This window comes from Colius striatus, chromosome 2, assembly GCF_028858725.1.
Source record: "Colius striatus isolate bColStr4 chromosome 2, bColStr4.1.hap1, whole genome shotgun sequence".
In the NCBI taxonomy this organism is placed as follows: domain Eukaryota; kingdom Metazoa; phylum Chordata; class Aves; order Coliiformes; family Coliidae; genus Colius; species Colius striatus.
The window spans coordinates 115,407,882-115,433,299 of record NC_084760.1 but is presented as its reverse complement, the minus strand read 5'-3'; the positions used below and the strand labels follow the sequence as shown (position 1 = coordinate 115,433,299).

Here is a 25,418-nt window from a genome sequence, read left to right as displayed (position 1 = left end):
GCCCCCCGCTCCCCGGCGCGCAGGCCGCGCTCCCGCCGGGCCCCGACGCCGTCGCTTAGCAACGGCTCCCGCCCTCCTGGCCAATGGGCGGCGCGCTCGGTACCGGCCAGCAACCCGGAAGCAGAGGGCGCTGTGCTCCGCCCCCGCGGAGGAGGCGGGGCAGGGAGGCGGCGGCGGCGGGCGGGACGGGGCGGTGGAAGCGGGGGGGGTGCCCACTCCCTCCCTCCCTCCCTCCCTCCTTCGCTCGCTCCCCGCGGCGAACACCGAGCGCCGCGCCGCTGCCGCCACTGCTGCCGTGCAGAGCGGCCACTGTCACACCCAAGCACCCACCACACCTGCCCGACCGCCGCGACCCTCCGCAGCGTTCCCCCGCACCCCATCTTGCCCCTGGTCCCGGCGGCATCGCTCGCCCCGCCGCCGCGCTCAGGGCCCTACTGGCCGGTGCGTTCCCCCGGGCCCGGTCCGGCGGCGGCGGGCGGAGGAGGGGGCTGCTGAGCGGCGTCTGCCGGAGCCAACGGGCGGCGGGGAGGGAGGCGGGCGCTGCGGGGGTGTCGGGTTAGAGCGAGGCGTGACCCAGCTGACGGGCGCCGTGCGGAGCCGGGCGGCGGGCGCGGAGCTGAAGCCGGCAGGGAGCAGCAGCACCAGCAGCGGCAGCCGCCAGCGGCGCGCGGCGTCGGTAGCGGTCGGCTCTGGCGCGGCGTCTCGTCCACCCCCTCGTGAGCCTGGGGAACCTGCAGCTCAAAGCCGCTGCCAGCCACTCCACCATGTACCCCGGCAACAAGCGGAAAAAGCTCTGGCGGGAGGAGAAAGGTATTTTCGCCCTTCCCGCCGTCCGGTACCGGGCCCGGGCCCGCTTCTCCCGCCTTTACCTCACGTCGACCCGTGAGGGGGGCTCGGGGGGAGGTCTGAGCCCCTCAGAGCCGCCGCCTGCCCGCCGCGGGGTGCTCGGCGGCGCTTCCCGCCGCCCGGGGCTGAGGTGACAGGGTGGGGGAGGGGGGAGGTGCTCCGTCCTGTCCGTTCTTGCCCTCAGGTCTTCTATCTGAAACACTTCCAAACCCCTCCCGCCCAGGGTCCCCTCGTCTCTCGGGGGGCTGCCGAGAGGCGATGGGAACACTGGCTGTGCGGGGTTTAGGGGTGTTTTCCCCTTCCCGCCCGGGTTATCGGTGACGAACTTTGCCGCGAGCAGGAGGGCGCTGGGGCTGAGGGGAACGGGGCGGGAACGGCCCCTCTCCTCAGGGCTGCCCGCCCCCGAGTCACCTTGTGGAAATACTTCAGGCCGAAAAGTTAGGCACATGCCGTCAAAACGTGCCTTTCTTCGTTTTAACGCATGCATTTTCCAAAGAAAAATCATGGTTATTGGTATCAGTGGTGTAATGCACTTGAGCTTAGCTTCTAGCGTTGATCAGACGTGGTGAAACGTTTGGCGTATGGGAGCTCTCTAAGAAATGTTGTATTTTCAGTTTTTTTAAGGACTCCCACCCTATGTTGCCCCAGTTTATAAAACCCCAGCGTCAAACTCCAGAGCATGAAAACCATGGGACAAGCATTTTATGCAGACCTTGCTATTTTGGTACTCTGTCTTGATCATGTGGAGAGCAACATAAAAATTAAGATAAATTCACACAGTGGGGAAGTATATTTACATGGTCTAAGAGGAAATGTTTCTTTCCTGGCGTCTATATGAATAATCTACAATTTTATGTGGAGGAAAGGAAGAAAAACACGCCAGAGGGTCACGTTTTAAGTTTTCTTTCTTTTCACCCTCACTGCTGTGTGATATGTCTGAAGCCAGGAAGGTACAAGACCAAAGGATAGGATTCATCCTTTTAGTCCGTGGCAGAAGTCAAATGCGTATTTCTAAGGAAAAAATTGTTAAAACACAAAGAAACAGGTATCTCTGCAGGTTAGCTGTCTCCATTACACTGTTCTAGAACGAAGCAAGTTTTGTTCAGTACTTTTTTTCTTTCAAACCTGTCTTAAAAATCATGTTCCTATTGTTAAGGTGAGACAATAAATATCTACAAAGTGTTTTAAGTTTCTGTTTTCAAGAGACATTTATGTGTTCTCAAAGTGGTGTTGGCGTGTGATTAGCTATAACTTTGTGGGTTCTTAATGCTGTATGTCGTTACCTTCACAAAACACTGGTTTTGTGCAGGAGGTAGATGGGGAAAGGTTTCTGGAAGGCTCTGGTGAGTTTTTCTGGTTCTCTGACCTGTCTCTTCCAGCTTTGCTGCTAACTGTGTGAATTCATAGCCTGGCAAGCGGATTTGGACCCTCGATAAGGAGAGTTGAGTTGGAGGGGCTGGAGAGTAAGCTGGAGGCCTGAGCTGTGGGCATACTTCAGTTATCTTAATCAGCTGTGAGGATGGTGGTCTCCATCAGTACAGTGATATTACCGAATGCAAACCAGAGCTTGTGATTGCTGGTGAGGTTTTTCTATCCAGAGAAGCGTGTTTATGACTGCTAGCTGGCCAGAACTCGATGTCTCTTTGCTTAGTAAGAGCGAGTCGCATTTGCCAGTCTTCTGCTCTAGGAGCTGCTTTCCAGCACCATGCTGATGATGCTGGCCCTGGGTGTTTTGCGTGAGGAGGGCAGGAAAAAAAAAAAGAAAGTGTGTTGATTATTGGTACTGCTCTTCAGCTTTTAGCACTCTGAATGACTCTTTTTAGCAAGCACCTTCTTTACTAGAGAGCAAAACTTTAGGAGCCTAACTTCATCTTTCCCACTGAAATTGCAGTTTCGAAATAAAATCTTTCCTGACGTCTGCTTTTGCCTTTTTCAGGTGTTCCTTGAATGCCCTGTAAAGTTGGCTGTGTTCACTGTTTCTCATCTTACCGTGAAGCTCTGAGTGCAATTCCGCAGTCTTTTATATTCTGAATAGCTTTTTGCAAATCAGTACTTTTTAAAGAATTGAGTTCAAACCCACTGACAATACGCTCAGTTTTCTTAATTACTTTCTTGGTAATTAAGGGCTGGTCCACGTTCTCCCAGGGTGAATCTTGCTTGAGGACAGCTGAAACAGAACAGGAGCAGAACTGAAGTTGATTTCAGAGTCTTAGACACTGGATTGTTCTGCCTGCAAACTTTCAAAGGCAGTTGATAAAACCACAGGCAGAAAAGTGTACTTGGAGCTAAGGCTCCAAGGCTTCCATTGGAAGCATCTTCCAGGAGGTTTGTGCATAATTAAGACTCAGCTGAAGTTTTTGCTACTGACTGGAAAGGGCAAAGTTTTATAAAACCTTCCTAAAGAAAGGAGCTCATGTTTTGAAGGCGTAGAACTGTCTCTGTCACCCCTTCAGCAAAAGGCAGTCAATCTTCTGTTTGTTAGTCCCTCAAACCTCAGACGTGCAGACTCGTGCTCCCTTGGGTTCGCCTTTCTGTAGTAGTTCTAACATGCACTTTAAATACTTGGTGTATTGGATCTGTGAAGATCAAGTGATGGAGTTAAGTGCATGTCTGTTGAGCATAGTGGTGATCCTAATCACATTAGCTTTACTTAGACATCAGTAAATATCCAGTTACGATAACGAGCTTGAATAATGGAGAAGAAATGTTTTTGTCAACAGAAGAAACTGGTGATACTGTCAAAAACATGAGCTTATTTTGATAAAATGGTCTGTGGTTAAAACCTGCCTTTGGTTATTAGACTGTGCTGGTTGCAGCCTGCATAAATGGGAAACTTGATTTTGAAAATATAAAACCCCAAATAAACCAAACCTCAGTGTAAGTGATTTTTTGTGAGGTTTTGATCTGAGAAGCAGTGTCCATGTTCGACTTGCTCACAGCTCCTTTAACTTAAGATGAAAATCTTCTCTTCATGTCCATCTAGTCTTTTATGCCAAAGGCAAATAATATGGGCATACACCCCTAAAAACTCTTGAATCATCAAAACCCATTTATTACTGATTGAAGTGTCAGGAAAAACTAGTAGTGTCATAATAGTAGTACAGGGCCACTGGTAAAATAGACCCAGAAACTTGATTGGAAGTGTCATGATAGGCTCTGCAGTTTGGTGTGTTGCCCCCCTCAGTCTCTTTTGGAAGGGGGAAAGGTCTGCAGCTTGTGCTGAGTTAATATTAAGCCTTGATGAGGTGGGGAGTGAAAAGAGGACATGGCTGCAAAAATCAGGTTCAGCCCTTGTTGAAGTGCCAGGGTTGTTTGCAGTGTTGGGTGATGGGGTTATTTTAGCTTATCTTAGACCTTAGTCCATGTACAGCAAGGTCTGAAACAGGGTGAAGCTGGCAGTAGCTGTCATAATGGTACAATCTGTGAGACTTCACCTTTTCAATCAATGTTGGAAAAAAGAAGTGATGACTTCCTCAGGAGAAAACAGCCATCCACACGTGTTCTAGTGTGGTATCTCCATCATATGTTCAAAAAAAATCTCTACAGCTTGCTCACCTTTACCCCCAGGTTCCATTCTGCAGCACCTTAAATCCAGTGTGAAATGTGTGAAGAGACATTTCTTTTTGCTGAACTGGGATAGCCAGAAATAGGCACATGCAGTTTACGTGCACTGTGTTTAGCTTCTCTTACTTGGAACTCATTGAATCACCAATGCTGGGTTCTCTGAAATGGCATTTGATTGCCTCAAGGAGACCAAATTGGTCACTATTTGGCTAATGTGCAAGAATTTATGAAAGCTTGCAAAACTTGTGGTATTTCTCTTTCTCCTAAACAGAGCGTTTACTGAAGATGACCTTGGAAGAAAGACGCAAAGAGTACTTAAGGGATTATGTTGCACTGAAAAATATCCCAACATGGATGGAAGACTTGAAAAGTAAGAGTGAAGGTGATGGTAAGTAAACCAGGGAAATATTTTTTTAACAAGACTATTTTTTTTCTCAGTCTGAAGTTACTTTTCTGAAGGCCAAGACTTAGAACCCACGTTGTTATTAACAGAGGCAGCTTAGCACAAGGACAGGAGCACTTCTGGAGCAAGGAAGGGAAAAACCTCCAAAAATTCCTTAAAGCCTCACTGGTGTCCACTAATTCTGTGAGTGTCCCCAGACAGAGTCATAATAACACTGATACTCTTAAGTATGTAAAATAATCATGCTCTGTATGAATGTTACTTTCCAGATACTCCAGCAGTCAGCCATGTCTAATAAGCTTTGCCTTTGAAATTTAGCAAGCACAATAGAATGGGAAATCTGGACAAAATAGTGTTGTTCTTGTAGGTGGCTGAAAAGCAGAGGGGCAGTGTGCAAGTTGTGTTCTGAAAATCCAGAAATAGGTAAAGATGGGATTTGAGGCTTCACTTACGGTCCTGCCTGCTTTCTTGGACTGAGGAACATTGGCTGGCCTGAATTAACTGCCCTTCTCTTGATGCGTTCAGTGTTATCATAGTTGTGATCACCAGTAGAGCAGTGGAAGCTGACTGAAAATGAGAATCTGATTCCCTTAGAGAATTCTGTGTTCTGTTTGTAATTCTGTAACAGTGCCTCATTCTTTGTCTAGTTTGTCTTCCATGTGTGGAAGAAGACAGAATTCTGAGCTACTTTCCTCCTTTTGTACGTCTTGTTATCATACTTGGCTGAAGCCAAGGGGATTTCTTGAGGGGGATTTAACAGAGTCCTCAAGAGTTTCCTGCTTTTACTGATAAAGCACTAGTTTTCTGACCCCTTTTTTTATCATTAAGGGCAGATACTGGCCTGTGTGAGCTGGTCTGTAGAGTAACCCTGTGGCTGCAGGTGAACACAATCTTTATGCCAGTACTCCAGGTGAGATGAGGCATGGAACTAATTAGCTGTTTATTATAAAAACATGAAAGCTGTACTACTTACTTTAGCACAATTGGGAGGAGCTGGAAGGTCTGCAGGTGCCCTTGTTGTAAACAGCTAACGCTGTCATCTACTCCTAAAAGCACCTCTGATGACTTTTGAAGTGAGACTATGTCATGGGTTGCTGAGCTCTTCAATGCTGATGCCTAGCTGTATTACAACAGTACCCCAAACCCTCTTTCTCCCATTAGAGTAGGTATTTTATATCTTGCAATATCAAGAAGCGTGTCCATCTAGAAAAAAAAGAGGCAACATAAAAATAAAAAGATATTGCTTGACTTCTTCACAGTTCATTTTGAAGGCCTCTAGTACAAGGGGATATGCAGTATATCATGTGGTTTACCTTTATCCCTTTTAGCCTAAACCGTGTTTTTATTCTCCCCACACTCAGGTTCTATATAGCATACTAAATATCACAGATCTTGTATTACTGGGACTGCTGAACTTGACAAGGTGTGGATTTATGTTGTGCTTGCTGTTACACTTCACATAAGTGAAATGTCAGTGTCTAATATGTGGGTATTGAATCATGGCAGTGGTGGGTTTATTTTCTTGTACAGTTCTTGCATTCTTTCTGTTGCTGCAAAGAAATGCTGGAAGGCAAAAGTTGTGCTGAAGCACTTCTCTGCTTGCAGCTTTTGGTGTACTGTACGTTCAGGGGGAAATATCCAGCCACTTGTTTTCTTTGATGTATTTGTTGTCAATAAGCCGTGTGGAACAGTGAACTTAGAGCAGGTTAGGCTGCTGAAATGCTTCCACATTTCAACTGATCAGTGCAATTGAAAGATGTATGTGTATTAATGTGACTGTTACTGCATCTGTTTGAGATTTTATTTGCCTTGAATGTTGACGCCACTCTGAAGATGCCAAGAGTGTGTAAGAACAGTTTTTCTGATCTCAAACACTGGAAAATTAAAATTTAAGTTATCTTGCTGATGAAAACTTCTGCTCCATACACTGGGACACACAGAGGGCAGCTAGTGTAACTTAAATGAGACACTGGAGAGAGCAAGTGAAGCCCCACATATGATGCAAGCAGGCGTGACTTCACAATGCCATGCCCAAGGTCTGATATTTTCTTCAAGTGAAAGGTGCTTCTTTCAGTGACAAACTGGAGAGGTCTGAAGGATGGAGGGGTGAACTCAAAATCTTCGTTATGTTTCATAAGCCAAAAGAGCAACTGATGGGGAATGTGGAAAAAATTATTTACCATTTACTTCCAACACTATATACAGTGAAAAAAAAGAGACTGATGAGTAAAGTGTGGAGCGGCTGTTGGGGAAGAGTGATGAGAAGAAATCAAGAAAGCAACCGAGAACAAATAAAATGAAGCAGGTGCAATCAATCAGCCACTGGAGTAAGAAGCTGTAGGAGAAGAGCCATCTGAGCTGGCAGTAGTCCCTGTAGGTACTCAACTGTTCAGTACTACACAAATTTTTGTCCTGTTAGGAGAAAATCAGATGAACAATATCAAAGCTTTATGGTACCAATTTTTAAATGCAAATGAGCCCTGGAGGGTGTTAGGATATACCAGTTAGGCACATGATTTTGTTATGGGGAAGTTTAACACAAAATTGTCCAAAATTGATGTGTGACACTGCTGAAACTCAAATGACCTGGAAGGAACCAACCTGACTGCTGTGCTACCTCTGCATGCTCTTTATTGACAAGTTTGGAGAATGTACCATAGTTTGTGGAGGAAAGGATTTCTTCTCCACTCCTCCTTCTCCAGCCTTTGGTATGAAGTTGTGTTCAGAACTAAACTCTGAAGAAAACCAGTAGAGCTTGGAATAAATTGATGTTTAGGTGAATTTTGGCAAGGCTGGCAGCCTTTATAACAGAGGGATGTGTAATAAGGTAAAGGCTTCTGAGGAGTGAAGTTAAGGAATTCTGAATGACAGCTGACAAGGGCTTTGTCTTTTTCTTCTTTTTTGTGGCAGAGGAGGTGTTTGATAACATTTGGAAGTTGAAAGCAGCTGTGTAGTTATTTGTGTTTGTTTTACTTTTCTGTGACTAAACCAAGAACCTGTACCTGCAGTATTTCAAGGTCTCCTCTTACAGACATGACTAGCCATAAGAAATTAAGATGGTGAGTGTTGTGGCATGGAGTTTGGTTGATTATTTCTGATGCTTTTTGATTGTGGCAAGGGACAGAGAGCAGCACAATGTGGAATGTAGGGACTAAGCCTGGTGCCCACTGCACTGATCTGAGAAAAGCAAGCTGATGTGGGTATGTGCATTTCCAGGAGGACTATGTTGGCATACGACTTGTCAGGCTGAACAAGTGGACTTCAGAGAACAAGTATTGAAACGCTGTTACTGTTGACAAATCTGTCTTCAGTGTCAGAGGGTATGGTAGGAAGGGAAAACCCTAAACTGTTCTTGAAGTACTTTTGTAAGCATCAGCATCTTTGTTTTAACTGTGGTTATTAAGGAAATGAAGAGTTGTGAAGTTTGGAAACAAAGAACGAGCCTATCACACAGGTCTGGGTGGTACATATCTACTGTAATCCATCATTCCTCCCACCTCTTATTTTTCAGATTCAGCAAAGGCAGACACATCTAATCTGTCCTATTATGTCCTTTGAAAGTAATGTTTCTTCCTGCCAACATGTGAATAATGGACTTGTTTTCTGAAGCTCTGGAATTTGTAAACCTTGATTTCAATGCTATTTGTTATATACCACTTTATACTATGTCCCCATCCTGTACAGCAGTGCTAACTAATACTTTGTGCAGCTTGGTGAATTAAATGCCACCGTGTAGACCAAAAAATAGAGTGTTTGTTTGAGTTAAATACATATATGAGCTTTTTCTTGGACACACAGTTATTCCCCACGATGGCTTTACTGTTCTGTGAGAGATGACTTCAGAAAACTTTTTCTCGAAAGCCTTTTGAAAAGTTAAGGTCTTGAGAATTCTTTTGTCACTGAGTTTTGTGTGTCACTGGGAGAAAAATGGGATAATTCATAAGACAGAATAGATGATATAGTTTCAGTCAAGGCAGGTGACGGTCCTGATGACTCTCTCAGCCCCTGGGATTCAGTGGTATAGCAGTGGTTCCCAGAAAATTGCAATATTATAGACTAAAGATCTTACTAATGCTAAGATCTACTTTTGATGGGATGGAGTTAAAATGGAGGGACACAGTAACTGTTGAGTTTCTCTATTTTTATGATGAAATGCCACAAAAGGTCTTCAGTTCCCTTTTCAAAGCAAATCTTGCACTATATTTAGACGTTTTGGCATCCTCTGGGTTTTCTTAATCTGCTGTATTTTTAGAAAATGATATGGTTCAAACTATATTAAAATTAATCTACTTTAACACTGTAGGCTTTATGTGTAATAGTAAGATTTAGATCTAATAAAAACATCTTTGTAGTATGAATCTCTGGGTTTCTAAATAGTCACAGTGAATTGACAAAAGATTAGAGACAAAGCATCTAGATGAGCCACTCGAAATGTTTCGTGCTGAAAAGCAAAGTGTGTGGTACTACTGTGCTCTGTTGTCCACCATTTCCTGAGATGGTTAACTAACCACAGGTAATACTGGGTTTTTCAGGGCATCTCCATGTGGCCCTGTTTGATGTGAATATCTGTCCTGCAGGAGATAGCAATCAAGGCGACAATCATCAAACAGCCTTTGGAAAGTAATGCCTCTACTAAGCTGCAGTGAAATTCAGCCAGACATCTACAAGTGATAAATAGCATCTCTCTAAACCACTAAGTATTTTCAGTGAGTTATACAGAAGAAGAAATGACTTTCTACTAGAGCATTAAGACTGTCAAAAGTTGCCTGACAGACAACAAGTTTTGGCTGTAATAGCTATGTGAAACCAGTAAGCTTTGAGACCATCCCCCCACCCAAAACACTGTCCATCAGCTTGTATTTTCTTTTTCCTTACAGTGACTTTAACAACTGTCTCTAGAATGTTTTCTAGCTGAGTGACAAGGATGAAAGTAAATCAAGACATCTTAGCTCAGTGTGGTGCTTGCTATCCGTCAGTCAAAGAAAACGGCTCTTTTGCCGCTGGATCTCTTAGGTTAAGTTCACAGTGCAACGGTTTTTCTTGTGAGTTTACACAAAAATCTGTATTAATTTATCTGCCAGGGTTCAGAATCTCCTGCTATTAGCCATGGCCTTGAATGTGAGTTGCTGCTTTTGCTTAAACTCGTGCTGTATTTGCTTGTGTCCTTCTCGGTCATAGTCATGCTAAATGTTTTATCACAAGGTCTCTCGAAGATGAGTGTAGGTAAGGTTAGAAAAATGTGTTTTAGATATGTGTGGAGATCCCTGGTTATTAATTACTGTGTGTTATAGCTGGAGGAGCTCCACTGAAAGACTTAACATCTGTGGCTTCTGTGGACTGTGTGAAGATCATGGTAATGAAATGTGTGGAATACTTAAGAAACAACATGCTTTTTGTGGAAGTGGCTATAAATCTGTTTGCTCATTTCTGCTGTCTGTCCATGTTATGCATCTATTAAGGAAACAGCAAAGGAATGGGAGCAGTAACAATAGCAAACTACACTTGCAGCTTTTTAGTCTTTTAGAAGTGTCCAGGAGTCCGTCTGCCTGGGGCATAACGTGGAATTACTTTAAGGCTGAGGTGGTTTATGTTTGGCTGCAACATCTCTCAAAGGCTGCCGGGGTGATAGGGAGTAACCAGAGCCCTGACTGCTCTGCTTCTCCCAGGCTCTTGGCTGCCCTTTGAGGATCTGTCCTGAACAGATGCAAAGCTGCAGAGAGGTCCAAATCTGACCGTGTGATCTACTGACCCCACACACCTTTCTGTCTCCCTAAACATACACTTCAGCTCTTCTTTCCAAAGATAGCCGTGCACAGCACAGAGGTGGGAAAAACTCTTCAGGTGGAAGTTTACTTCAGTGTAAACTGAAACATAACGCTTTGAGGGGGCAGGGAGTTGGTTTGTTTTTAAGAGTCAAATATTGTTCTAGTTAGTGATATCCCTGATGTAAGTGGATAAAGCAATATGTTTAGTATGGGGGAGGTGGGATTAGGGAACCGACAGTAAATAAAAAGCACCAATACATCTTCAATTGACTTTGTAATTCCTTGGTGAGCTGCGTGCATGTAACCTTTATAGGATGGATTAGCTGTCAGAGATGACCCTTGCATTACACTTTAAAGTGTTTTGGGGAAAAAAACAACAACAAAAAAATCTTGCTTTCTACAAGTGTGAAATGATTATTAAAAAGCAAAAAAATCAGCTGTTTATATAGATTTAAGAACACATAATCCAGTGTAGCTAATCCTCTCTAAGAAAGTAAATCACTTGTCTTTGATGTAATTAAGATGATGACTTATCTTTAAGCTGCTGTGCCGTGATTTTTTTTTTTAACAAGTTACCTTCTACACAATGTTAAGCTAATCCAGGTCCTTGATAGAGTTATCATTTTGTGGCCCTTCTGCATGCAGCTGAGAGAACTCTCTTATCTCTAGTGGCAGGCAGCTCCTTGGGGGGGCAAGAGATAACCATAGGAGAAGATGCTCCTCTCAAGAATAAATTGCTGTCCTTATTGAAACTCTGCAAGCTCTCAGTGTCTTTGAGAGACTAATAGTAGGTGGGGATACAAAAGGAAGTTAAGCACGTTTCTTGCCAGAAAGATTATTTCTGATGTTTAAGTACTGGTGTGTGTCTTCACTAGATTGATAACTCCCAAGCTTCTGTCCCATGCAATGTGAGAAATAATCCTTTATTTTCCCTGTAGTCACTGAACATCACTGTGTACTGAAGTTTTGTACAGAGATTCCTAAGGAAGCAGGAGCCCAAGTGAGAAAGTCGGATGACGCAGTGTGCTGCAGCTGGCAGACCTGTTAAGGTTGTGTTAGCAAGGATGGCTGTGGCAGCAGTGATGCTGCGAGTCGGTATGTGCTGTTCCTCAGAAATCACTGAGAAAGTGTAGGGTTTATCAAGTTCCAGCCTGGTGTTTTTCAGTGGCTGACTTGTCTCCTGTTCTTGACTGCTGAGGGAAAGAAGAAGGAATGAGGTAGTTTAATATATGCAGGGGGAGAAGTAATAGGTTATACCTTCAAGTTTCCAATAATTTGTGTTGGTGTATATATATGTCACTTCTTCTTTTGTTCTTATTTTTATGTATAGAGAGTGAGCTTGTTTTAAGCGTGGGGTTTGCAGGATCAAATCCCCAGTTTATGTCTTGCTCTTCAAAGATAGTTTCATTAAGTCATCTAGTTTGGCTCAGAAGGGTAGCTTGGCTAAAGCCCTGATCTATAATTTATGATGGATTGTGGCATATGTCCTCACAGTCTTTTGCAGACAGATGTGAGCCTGTGTGCCAGCCTGACTAGAAGCCATGTGTCTATGGTAAAGATGAGGCCAAGATCAAGTTGTTAAATTATACTCTTGTCATGGCTTACTAGCGTAGACCTGTTAACCCTATCGACTGGCTACATGAGTTTTGGGTATCTTCAGTTCAAGTGTAGGTAGGAAAAACTAATGTCCTTTTGCATAAGACTTGTGAGCCTCTCTTGAAGAGACAGACAGGTCTGCCTTGTCTTAATGTGACAGACATTCACAAAAGTGCTGAACTATTGCTTCAACCAGGATTCGCTGGTCGAAGTAGTAATAATTAGTGATCACACAGAGCAGGCCTGTCAACTGCTGCTCTCTGGATACGGGAGGCTTTCATGAAGTCTGAAAGCTAACCAGCACCTAAAGATCCTGATTTAATGTGCTTGATAAGGTGGGGGCATTGCTGATGCAGTTTAAGCTCACTGAGCTCTCTTTTTGTATCGTATTAGCCAACTTTCATGCATAGCTGCTTTGCTTCATGCACAATTAAACCCTTGATTGTACATGTGTTAAAAACCCAATCATTGGAAACCCGATCAGCTTGATTTCCTTTTCTTGGTTCACTAGAGCAGAACTGCTCACCACTTAGAAATGTCTCTAACAAACCAGCTAACGTCTAAATGAGTTGTTGTAGTACTTACTATGTGAAGTGATGGGTGGCTTTCTCTGTGAGAGGGCATCTGGCTGATATGCCATTGGAAAATCCAGTTGACAGAATTCCTTAGCCCTGTAGGAAGTGCTGCACGCAGACGTGTTTATTGCATCTTCTGTGCTGGAGAGAAGGCTAAACAATCCAGTTTCTATTTAAATCTATGCAAAATAGAAGTTTAAAACCCCTAGAAATGACAATTTTATGTGTGGCTCCATTTCAGTAAGAAGTATTTCTTATGTAAACAAGGGGAAGGAGGAACCATAATCTTAGTGTACAGAAAAGGTCCTGCAACTTGCAGCTGTTGCCTGTTGGCTGGGCATGTTTGTAGAAACGGGTGTCAGAAGGGCCTTTACCTGAGTTTCCAGATGGTTTTTTTTGTGGATAGGATGCTGCAGAATGCACGTGGTGAAAAATTATACCTCTTAGTGTTGTGCTGGTGTAACCAATACGTTTATTTCTGAAAGCAGAAGTAGTTCTCCATGTGTACCTTTGCACTAATGGCATCTCTAGGAGTTCATGAGGAGGCACTGTTTTGTGGTTTATGAAGAAGATCTTGTCCAAAAGATTCTGTCTATCTATAATGCAAATATGAAGAAAGTTTGGAACTAGTTGCACATCTGTCTTGCTTTAAAATATTTATCTGCCTTATCCCACTCGATGCTTTTTCACAGAGGCTCGTTTATGCAAGTATGCCCCTTTCTGATTATCTCTTTGGTGCTGATGATTAGTCTGTAAAGGTGTTGTAACCTACTGTTTTTCATTTGCTGTACAAATGTGACTTATAGTTGCAGTTCAGCTTGTGTTGGATCTTTTCTTGTATGCTTGATGTCATCTTTGTATGAGTAAGGTACTTTTTTTTTAAAGAAGACACTGCTTTTGTACAACCATGCTGTGTGTTACAGTGCTGTCCTTCTGTGGGAATACTCAATGACTCTACCTCAGCTGAAAGCAAACCTCAGCCTTGACATAACTGTCACTGAGAGTATGGATCAGTTATATGTAAAGAAAAAATAGACTTATCCTTTCTGCATTGCTGCCAGAGTTCTTGCAGGACAAGATTTGTAAGTTTACTGCAAATAACTAAATCCAGTCAGAACAGGCAGTGCACACCAATATATTGCCTATATTGACTTAAGAACTTTGAGGTTTGGTGTGTCTTTTTTTCCAGGTAGACATGCAGAACAAACTAGAGCTAAGTCTGTCTTCTAACTGCTAGTGAGTTTGTAATTGCTTGTGAGTTTGTATTACTTCGTATTTTTCAAGTCCTGGAAGTAATCAAGTGTGATGCACAGCCCTGATGGGTCACGGTGGAGTCCTCTTCAAATATTGAAGACTTTCTTTTGTATCTCATTGTTTGGGCTGAAGGCCTATTGTTTTCAGGGTAGCAAATTACATGGGGTATCTTGGGGAGCAGAGGAGGGGGGACTGCTGCAAGGAAAGTGTGACCCAAGCCCAGTGTCTTAATGCAAAAAACATTATCTTTTGTACATGCAGGAAATCTTACTGATGTGTCTCCTGGTAGTAGAACAATTAAGTTCTTGCTCCTATCTGGTAAGCAGTTATTGTTATATCTCATGCAGAGAGGTTCCTGAATGATAATGCTGTGAAATACTTACTGACAGCTTTGCAGAAGTTTCATAGTTTGCTGGTAGTAACTTTTTGTTTCGAAGCTTCTCAGCAAGTTCTACAAAAGCCTGTAATGCTCAAGTAGAGAAGCTGTTGCTTAGCAATGGCATAGGGAATTCAGAAAAGCACAGAGCGTGGAGTAAAAATTGACTGCTTAGTGAGCTAATGAATGAAAGCTAATGAATTTGTGGTTTCTCACTATAAACTTATTGTAATTCTGGGTGATGCTGTGTGTGCTGTTCACACCTACTAAAAACGGGTTTTCACTTCCTGGTAAGGGCGTGCTGCCGAAGAACAAATACCTGGCTGCTCAAGGAAAGGCATTTTTTTTTCAGACTGTTCCTAAAGCCGAATGAAGGAATACTGTCCTGCTGGTAGTGTAAGTTTTGGATTAAGGCTCATAGTTATTGCAGAAGGTGGTGGGTTGGTTTGAGCATCACAGGAGTAGTTGTATGAATGCTGGGATACTACCAAGACACAACTCTTACAGTAAAAGGTGATCTGCTTTGCCTTTGAAGAGATCTAGTAAAGTGGCATCACCTACTCTCCTTTACAGAAAAGTATCAAGATGTTTCTGTGAGGTAATGAACAGTGATCTAAAGAGCTGTAATGCGTGTTTTCTCTCAGTTTTTGAACTTCTGTTGTAAATTACAAGTTTGCTGTAGTAGAAGGGAGTTAGAAAGTAGGAATTCAGTTGGAGAAGATGCAGTGCAGTTCTTGATTCCCCTCTGACCTTGGGTTGATCATGCAATGCATTTCAGTGCAACTTGCCCTGCCCTTCTGGAAGAAAGATGTGTGTATTGAAATTCTTGATATCCCTCAGACTGAAGTACTGATAATCAGTCTTGGGCAAGAACTTAGTAAACATGCTCTGCAACAGCAGTTTTATTCCAATATATAGTCGCAAAATCTTGAATCCCTCTGAAGGGTCACATTAAAAAAAACAACCCAACAATAGAAGATGACAGTGATTGAACGAGTTTCTTCAAATACACCAAGCACAGCAGCTTCTGGGTCACAGCTAAACCAGCAGCTATTCTTACAGACCCTGAATCACGGAATCTCAAGCCAGCAGAAGCAAGCATAGCATGTAGATGCTGACTCTCCACCTAAACACACAAATACCCTAGGGCCTCAGCCTACTTGTGTCGTGTCTTTCCTGTCACTGTGCATGCTGCTGAAGTGAGAAGACTTTGATTTATGAATTGTCAATTGTGTGTCCCTGCAGACCAGGTTGCATCACAAATCAGAATCGAGAATGTGTTCCATTTCTTATTCTCCTTGTTTGTTGTTGTTAGTTTCTCAAACTTTAGTACCTTTGCACTCCCTATCAATCCTTCTCTTGTTTTACAAAAACTTCAGAAACAGGACAGGCTTCTCCATTCTCTCTGTCCAATGTTCCCAGACTTAAAGGGTTTTTCTTTTACCTCTCAGTTTTATTTTTGGGGGATGGAGAGAGCCGTGTGGGATCAAGTGAGGAAAAGGCTGGAACATGAACTATGCAAGACCTTTGTAACACAGCAATAACTGTATTTGGTATGAGCATTGTGTGGATTGTTAAGACTGACTGGCTGTTTTTTTCTCTTTCTCTCTTCAATATGTAATATAGTCTTCAGAGGCTCTAATTCAATCGTGTCTGAAAAGAAGAGGCTCCCACTTCCAGCCCTGTTCATGGGCTGCTGATAGCCATATTGCTACATTTAACTTGGACTATGAGTTATTCTGGGTTTTTTCCAGTAGCTTCAGAGAACTGTTGTAGCACTATTGAACTTAGTTATGGTGTGGTTCATTGGATGTGGGCTCCTCAGTTAACTAGAGGATATCGTGATGCTCATGTCATCAGATTGGGGATATTTCACACATCCTGAAAAGCCTTGAATGGGAGATACCATGACCTCCTCACCTGGAAGATGGGAGAGTGCAACCTCAGCAAATTTCTTGGTAGTGGAAAGTGTGCTTGATGGGCCACAAAGGTGATTAAAGGGCTGGAGCATCTTTTCTGCAAAGAAAGGCTGAGAGAGCTAGGCTTTAGCTTGAGGAAAAGACACCCCAGATGGAATCTGATCAATGTTTATAAACATGTGATAGAAGGGTGTAAAGAACATGGCTCCAGGCTCTTCTCGGCTGTACACAGTGATAGGATAAGAGACAGTGTTCACAAGTTGGAAGAGTAAATTCTTTCTGAGCGTAAGAAAATAAAAACACAGAGTGAGGGTGGCTGTGCACCGGCACGGGTTGCACAGTGAGGTGTTGGAGTCTCTGGCTTTGGAGATACTCAAAATCCAACCGGGAGAGGGTACTGGGCAACTTGCTGTAGTGACCCTGCTTTGAGTGTAGAGGTTGGATTTGACATCTCTAGAGGTTCCCCCTAACCTCATCTGTTCTGTGCTTTGTGGTGTCTGCATGCCTCCTAAGCTCTGTACTTGGCTATAGTGCTCAGCTAATTCAATTACGTTACTTGGTAATTAATGGAAACGGAGCATATTGGCAGAGCGTGCAGCTAGGGAGAAGGTGTTGGTTCATCATCAAGTGCATGTTGTGCTGCATTTTTGGCTAGGTAGAGAGTGATTTGTCTGCAACAGATGTTTCTTTCTCGTGCTCAGGTTCTGATCTTGTTCAAGTCCAAGAAGTAATAGAGCAAATCTGTACTACAAATCTGAAGTACTAGAGTGCATCTGTGGATGCTTTCCCCCTGGTGATGGAACATATGGAAATAATCCTTATCTTGATTTAGATAAGCAATTGCCTTTCCTGTACAATCATCCACGGTTAGTAGGAGTAGAAGCAGGCACGCAATGTAACACATCGTACAATCTGTCTCTTTTAATGCTCCATAAGCCTATGCAGAAACAAATGGAATGGAAAACTGTGTTATATGTGAGGTTAGTAATTGCTAATAGTTTATCACTTTAAATCTGTACAAGACACTTGTAAAAACAAAGCATTAAAAAAAGAAGGCACTGAAGGGAAGAGTGCACAGAATATACAGCAGAATGGTTGCTGCCTATCTCCCTGTAGTCAGATACACTCTTAAAGCTTGCTCAAGCCCTTCATTTTTTTCAGCAGCCCAAGAGTAGTGGAGAAGTGTCCCAGTCCAGCCTTTGCTGAGGATTCTCCTAGGAGAGGAAGGGCTCCAACTTCTGTGGGGTTGATATTGAGGCTCTAGTTAGTCCCTTGCTCAGGGTTTTTTTCCCAGTGCTGTTTCTGGATTGTGTTAGACTGCTGTTGCAGAAGCCTTTCTTGTGGGGAATACGTGTTGCTACTAGTAGTTGTTCTAGCAGGGATGAGATATCAGGCAGACTTATTTTTAACTTGCAATTAATTTACTTCCTTCAGCTGTGAATTCTAAAATTGACTATAAATGACAAAACTCTCCCATTTTCAGCTTTGTTTCTTGCAACTGAGTCTGTTACACTCGTTTTTATGACCAAGAGTGAAAAGAAACACTAAGTTGTCTGACTTGTTAAACCAAGTTTCATTTTAATAGTGCAAACCTGTGAGCCTAGCTGCTGTAAATCCTTTTCACTTGTTCTTTCTTGGATTTCTTCTCATGTCTGCTTTTGCTCATGGAGTGCTAAGAGACTTTTTCTTTACTATATGTATTGCTTTTTACTATGAGGCTTTAAGAACTGTTCTTACTACTTTGTGTGTGCTTTAATCTTTAATTGTCAAATAGTTTTAGAATAAAAATGTGGCTTTTATCAGAAGCTCTTCCAGCTGTAGGTTTTTCGCCTCCCTTTGGTTGCAAGCTCTTCAGTACTGCTGTAGGGGTTTCTGTAATTGGATATATGAGACCTGTTTCAATAATTAATATACTTTAAATAGAGTACTAGACTTCAAAATCCTGGATGTTTTAGCAGTGACTGAGTTTCAGAGTTGAGTTTTCAATGCATTCCTTTCCTATCGCGTGAGCCGAGCCTCTCTATGCCTTTATGGGAGCTCCCTCTAGTGAGCTGTTCTGAAAGTCGCTTTTCCTCTTCATTCTGTAGAACTTCATGTTTTGATTTCCAACTTCAGTTTTGTTTGCGAAATCTGGTGGGTTTTTCTGCACGCATGTAAGCTGTAAAGGCCCCTTTTCCTTTGGCATGAGCTGGAAGGAGTTCTAAGCAAAGCTGAGGGGTAGGATTGCCTACTTGGTAAGACCTCAGCTGATCGACTTGATGATACTTGAAGAAGTGGCTCTGTGGATGTTGAGAGCATGATTAAAGGCCCAAAAGATGTGACCTAGCAGGAAAATTGGATTCTACAGAGAGTTAGAAAATGATGGAGTGGGATCTGGAGGGGGAAAAATGCTGGTGGCACGTAAGTTTCCAATTGTTTATGGTGAAGATTTTTCAACGCTTAATATATTCCTGAGACTGGGACAGAGGAGGAAAGATAAGCACCTAGAGCATTTGTGGTGTCTGGACTGTTGTGTATCTTCAAAAACAGTCGAAACAAAGCAGACTGTGAAGGAGGTAACAAGGTCAACCCTATCTTTCATGCGTGTGGCTGCAAAAGATGCTTGTGACCACTGAGTTCACTTTCTAATGGGAGCTACGGTACACTTGTTAGTAATTTCAAAGGTTTAAAAAAAAGCTAACATTTTTTGCTTTATTTCTGTATTAGTTGTTTTTCAGTATATTGCTGCATGTCCATAGCAGATGTCATTTGTTGATATTTTTTACTTTCAATTCTTTTTTCCTGTCAAAGTTACCGAGAGAAGGCATGGATGAGACCCAAATTAGGGTTAAATAGGCACAAATTTGAGTGGAAATTAGGCATTCTAGAAGTTTGAATATTCTATTTATTTAGTCTTTCTTAATAGTTTTCTTTGTGCCAGTTAGTTCTTTGAACTCTTCTGAACTTCTGAGATCTAAATGGTCTCGAAATCTACCTATATGGCAGATAATGGCTTGGCTGATGCTTTTAGCCCAAGGTCTTGAATTAATTAGGACTCTTTATTCCAGAGGCAGGGCCAGTATTAACTGGTTTTGGGATGAAGAGTCTGGGATTGCACTGTCTTGGAAATCAGATAGCCAGACTTTACATGAACATATCTTGCAAAATCCACATTAGCCAAAGCAAACCCAGGGTTTATTTGCTTTTGACAGATGCACATAATTGTTATAAACTATGTGAAATGTTCATGTGCTTAAACTGCTGTTGGAGTCTGTTCATAATCCTTGCTGTTGCCAGCTGTACATAACTGCACAACTGTTGAGATGTACAAACAAAAATGAATAAAAATAATTCACTATGGGAGAGTTGAGAGGGAATCAAGATGGCCAAACAAACGTTTATTGTGTCTGCTTTGTGAGGGCTTAATGTGGGTTTCTTTTTTGTTTGTTTTGTTTAGGAGCATCTCCCAATACAAGCCTCTGTTTGCACTTTTTTGGTGAAGAAGGACATGGGGTGAAAGATGTAGGCAGATGGTTATGCTTCAGGGAAAGAAAGCCCCAGAAATTCTCCACAGGGATGTGCAAGGATAAAACCCTGAATAAAGCAGAAGCTATTGCTTATAGTTAATAATGCCACCATCCTATTTCAACAGCTATCTTATCGTTTTGCTAACCATGGCTTGATTAAAATAGGTAATCTGAAGGCATTCTTGTGCAGGTGCCCGCTGTGTGTTTGGTTTTTCTTGTGAGACAGGAGAGTTGTGGTGATGAAGGAATGAGAGGGAGCGAGCCTGCTTTCCTAGGCAGTCTTCACTGGATGATCTTGAACATCTAGTGCCTCATAAGTGTTACTGTAGATATACTTGGATTCCTGTGGAGACACTTCAGAAAATTGTCTGTCTTATTTTGCTTGCCTCTTTTGCCTGAGCACTGACATTCTGTTTGCAGTCACAGACTAGTATTTTCTTGTCTTGGGTGGAGTCTGGTACATCTGTCTAAAGGAAGAGAGGGAGTTGATCACAGCTCTCATGTAGTGTGGGTTTAGTTGGTAGGGTTTCTTTGTTTTCATTTATTTTTTTTAGGACTGGAGTGTATCTGATTTTTCCTGTCTTTCCAGCTGCTCTGCCTTTAAGGTGCATTCTGAACAACCAATATGGAGATAGACTTGAAAGTTGGATTTGCTTGGCAAGAAGGCTTTTTTAACTCTAAAAACTTACACATTTGAGTTTAGGAGCTCAACTGCTGTTTTGTATCTTGAATTGAAAATACAGAGTTTACATAGCAACTACTTCAGAGGAATTATTTCTGGAGGATGTATGTAAACTATTTCATTAATGAGAGCAAGAAATAGTCTCATTACACACAAGTGCAAAATAAATCTCTTACTGCTAGGATTTTCACTAATGGACTGATATGTACATATGGTGTGTATCCCTTCTGAAAAATGCAGTGCCCTGGAATTACTGGTTTGCCCTTGCTGAGTTACGGTACCAAGAATTCCTGGATAGTACCTACCCCATTTGAGTTTCTCAGGCATATTTGAGGACTTATGGTACTTATTCACAGATCTGAGATTTATCATTAGCTTGGGAAGAGACTGAAGTAAATGAGTGCAGGCTTTTTGTAATCTGAGAACCAGCCAAAAATGTGTGTGGTGAAGGAAGAGATGGGAGATGAAGGTGGGAAGCGAGTTCTTTTTAATGGCCAGGGATGATTTCACCGTCCTTGCCAAGATGACTAAATTGATTACAGGAGAAGAAAATATTCCAAACCAGTTATCAGTTTTGACTTTGTTAGGCAATGCTGTCTGCTAGCCCCAGAGATCTAACAGATGGCAAAAGGAAAACAGTTGTCTCTCCTACAACTATTTGTATGATATTGGGATTACTTTTGTAATCAGCAACATATCAGTAGACTTGTTGAGTGTCTTTGTGAACAAGACTTGGCTCTCCGTGACTTCCATCAGTGTTGAGCAGCCTTCCTAAACAACCAGGATGAAATGAAGTGCAAGCTCAAATCCTGTGTTAGATCAGACTTTTATTGAAAGAAATGAGGGTCATCTGTGAGATATGTACAGAGCAGCATATGCTTTTTACCACTGGACTATATTAAAGGTGGCAGGCTTCAGGGCTCCCCCAAGAACTGTGAGACAGGTAAGGGGCTTGCTGAAGCAGACGTAATAGATCACATAGGAGTGGTGTGTGGTGTTTTGTTGTGGTGGGTTGTTTTTTTTCCTTATGAGGCAGTGAATTTTCTCATACTATTCTGTGGGGAAGGAGTCTCAGGAGAACCACATTCAAATATATTCAATGTTTGTGAAGCAGGAGAACCAGAGACAAACTTGTGAAGGCTGAGTAGGATAGAAAATAGGGAGACAGTGCCAGTGTGCACAGCATTGTGTTCTGTGTCACCCTACAGAAAGACTTGAGTGACCTTGCTGGTGAATTGACTGAGATACTTGTTTTCCCTCTGACTCAGAAATTAGTGGTAATGCAAAGCAGGTTTCTTTATTGTATGGTATTTTCTTGTGGCTCTTGCTAGTGGATTTTTGTTAATTGGGGTGGGGTTTTTTGTATCATATGGGCACAAATACTGTAGTGTCCAAACTGTACTTGAAATAGAAGTGATTTCTCTTTAGAGACTTTGATATTGGATTTGTTAACTAGGATATCAGTAACTTGAGTAGAAGACAGAGGAGGAGGACAATGGTGTGTGTTTTAAATTTAGAAGAGCTGCAGTAGGACACTCACTGGGAAAACAACTGTCCTACTTGCTGACACGATGCAGTCAACATGAAAGCAGATGAAAAAGCAGCCTCTGTAAATAGCTCACAGAGGCTGATTTTTATTTCAGTACAACTCAACAGCTAACAGCAACAGCTACCTTCTGTGGAAAAATGGATGAACAGTCGAACTTCTAGGTTAGAGTGATACAAAATTCTTAATATGATAATAAAAGCTTGATATGTTTCCACAGAAACATTTAGACAAAGCAAAGACACTGAAGGTGAGCTGGTGGCAATGGAATAGTCCCTTAGGAGTCAAACACAGAAGTTAAACTCCTGAATATGCCCCTTTGAAATAAAGGACTGCCTTTATGCTAGTGTAAGTCATGACAGCAATCTATTTTCTGTTAGAGGTAGCATGGGTTTTGCACTAGGCATACAGTAGTCAAACTGAAGTAGAATGGAATGAGACTGGTTATTTTGGAGGGGTTGAGAGACAATGATTTTTGTTACAATCCTTTGTAACAAAATTCAAAGAAAAACACCTAAAATAAATGCAGCTTTCTTATTTCTACTTACAGTTACTTGTGGTGGTGATGAGTGTGAGCAAGTTAATTCAAATTTGTGGAAATTGAGTCAAGTCAAGTCTGATGGGAAAATTAGGGGACTAGATTTGTTTGGACAACTCCTACCTTCACACTGAATCTTCCATGGATTTTGTGTTTTCTTACCAAAAACCAACTTGTTTTGAGGATTGACAGCTGTTTCCCACTTAAATGGTTACTTAAGCTATTCTGTTCTATTTCTTTTGAAAATATGAGTCTCAGGCTTTTTAGTTTTGTCTTGTCAGAAAGATTGAGTTTTCAAAGATAATGGGAAAAAAGAAATCAAGCAATCTTTCCTTCTCTCATTAGCTAAGGATGTGGATGTCTAACAATGTTTTTGGCCAGTGAGTGTTTGTAGATGTTTTTGAGGTAACTGAACAGCTATTTAAATTTGACATAATGCAAATTAAGTGAATTGGTGACAGAAAAGTTGAATTGACCTGAATAAGGGACCTATTATAACATTGTTTAGTGACGAATGTTTTGAAAGCTCATGTGTTGTCTTCACAAACACCACCTTCTAGCTGGGCAATTTTAGATAGCAAAACTCTAAGTTTAAGTTTGCTGGTGTGTTTTTTTTTCTAGGTTTTTATTCTAACTGCCTGCTGCCAGGGTTACTTCTTTATTTTGGGGCTGTTAGCAAACATTGTGCTTGTGTTGCACACACTCAGAATAAGTCTGAGTTGGATAAATTACTGCTTCAGTGGAAGGGTTATTTTAATTGCTTCTGTTTAATTTGCACCATTGTGGTTACCAAAGAAAATTATTCGACGGATGTAGCTCTAAGAATGTGTGTATACAATTTTTCAACTCAGGTGATGAGCAAGGAGTTAGTGCTCCATAGTAGCTTGTGTTTGAAAACTAATAGAAAGCGAGTAGCGTGATTTTTAGGGAAATGCGGGTGTCTTTGTGGGTTACTGGTGCCCTCTCGAGGTGAAACTGAAAGATGCAGCAATCTGACAGCGATAATGTAGCTGCAGCTATTGATACCTGCTCTGGACTTCCAAATAGTGATCTCAGACTCGTACCTGTAATGTGTTTTTACCCCTTTCCTCTTTTTTAGGTGAAAACGCTAAAGAAGATCTGCAGGGGAAGAGAAGTCTGAGTGAGAAGGTTTCTCTGTATAGAGGTGACATTACAGTGCTTGAGGTCGATGCCATCGTTAATGCTGGTAGGTGGTTTTATATTATGTCTTGCAAATGCTTTATAGTGCCATTAAAAGTTTGAAAAAGTTGCCAAAAGATGTTATGTTCTGTGGAAATCTGTTGGAAACTGCCGTCCCGCTCCTGTGTTCTTTATATTGCAGTTGTTGATCTTTGTGTGCCTTGACTGTGACAGGGATTATAGTGAAACTTTGGTTTTTTTCTCAGTGAAGATGCTACTGATGTTCTTATGTCCATCTTTTGACTTGAGTAGCCGGGTCTTTGTACTTGATATTAAAAAAGGCTGAATTTTGATACGAAGGTACTTCAGTGCATTCCTGTGTGTCTTTATGAATGAAGCCATTTGCGGGTTAGGTCATATGAAAACCCTAACGACGAGGTGGTAAGAAAGCTGAATTTCTGATTTCTGTGGTTTGAATGTTTGCTTTGTAGAGAGATTGTTTTTCTCTACTTGTTGGATGTGACCTACAGAGTTCTGAATGTTATAAATACCTTTTCTTGGTTTGTGGCCGTGTCTCAATGTATGCAACTGAGGTGAGGAACGGTGTAGCCTCTTCTTGTGACAAAGGAGTGTGGGAGGAATGCCTTTGCAATTAATTTCTTTGTGCATTAGGTTATAATAAGCTAATGTGGCCAATGGGAGAAGCCTTCTTGTACTCTTTCGCATATACATGTGCTACAGCCAAATCTCGCCTGCACTCCTTACCCCCAAGAGAACAGGGTTTGTGTATCCTGAGGCTGGAAACCTTTTTTCCCCTCCTAGAATTTGGCTGGTGTTGTCTTTAGTTTTCAGGAGTATGGATTCATTATCAAGAAGATTGTTTGGTAGTATTAATTTATTGGAAGGGAACATACTTCATGCAGTATCTTCTTTGTGATGGAATGAAGTGGAGAGATTCTCAAGGTTGTATTGGTCAAAATGGATGTGTTTGCTTACCATAGTAAAAATCCCTGTGGATATAGTGTTTCATGTCGGTAAAGAGTACAGAAATGTTTGCTCATAGAGTGTGGAAGTTAGTAAGCAGACTCTCTTGGATAGTTTGATATTGCTTCTCTCTGCATGACTCCCCTCTTTACAGTGGAGACATGCTAGTAGGTTTTGTGAAGTACAGGTAGAATCTTCAGTTATCTCAAATCTCATTTTTGCACTTGAACAAGTAATGAGGATGATATTTCCATGCCCAAGTGTTTAATTAATCTTCTAGTTTACTGATGCACAAAAGCCTTTCTGAATTACAGACAATCAATGCAGTGGCATCCATGTAGATCCTTTCCTCACTGTGTCTGCGAGGCCTCTGAAATGTTAAATGATTTTTTTACTCCTTATTCTTTCAAGATGATATTTCCAGTTGTGCTTTTGCTGACTTTCTAACTTGATTACTGTAAGTCAATATTAGCCTACTTTTCTCTATTTATATTTAGATTCTCTTTGTTCATAGGCATCTCTTGAATCACAGGCCAGAACTAGTTGCAGGTTAGCTTTTAAAAAGGAATACTTTGCTTTTCTTGATTTAAAGGGCGTTTCTGAAAACCCGTGTCCTATCCCTCTGATGACACAATCTACATATAAACTTACTCTTCCTTTGTAATCTTTTATAGTTCCTAAAGTTATGAGTGATTAATGTGCTTAGATTAAAGCACTAACCTAT

At 41.9% G+C, this 25,418-nt stretch overlaps 1 protein-coding gene across 2 annotated transcripts in view; it reads left to right on the top strand.

Annotated features, from left to right (window-relative positions):
• The first annotated feature begins 580 nt into the window (after window positions 1-580).
• Window positions 581-25,418, top strand: part of MACROD2 (mono-ADP ribosylhydrolase 2) — an 858,454-nt gene continuing 833,616 nt past the window's right edge. For both annotated transcript variants that reach the window (XM_061989226.1, XM_061989225.1), the window contains exons 1-3: window positions 581-810; window positions 4,682-4,798; window positions 23,670-23,777. In XM_061989226.1, the coding sequence (XP_061845210.1) occupies window positions 765-810; window positions 4,682-4,798; window positions 23,670-23,777 (271 nt within the window). In that variant the 5' untranslated portion in view covers window positions 581-764. The remainder of the gene's footprint in view (window positions 811-4,681; window positions 4,799-23,669; window positions 23,778-25,418) is intronic.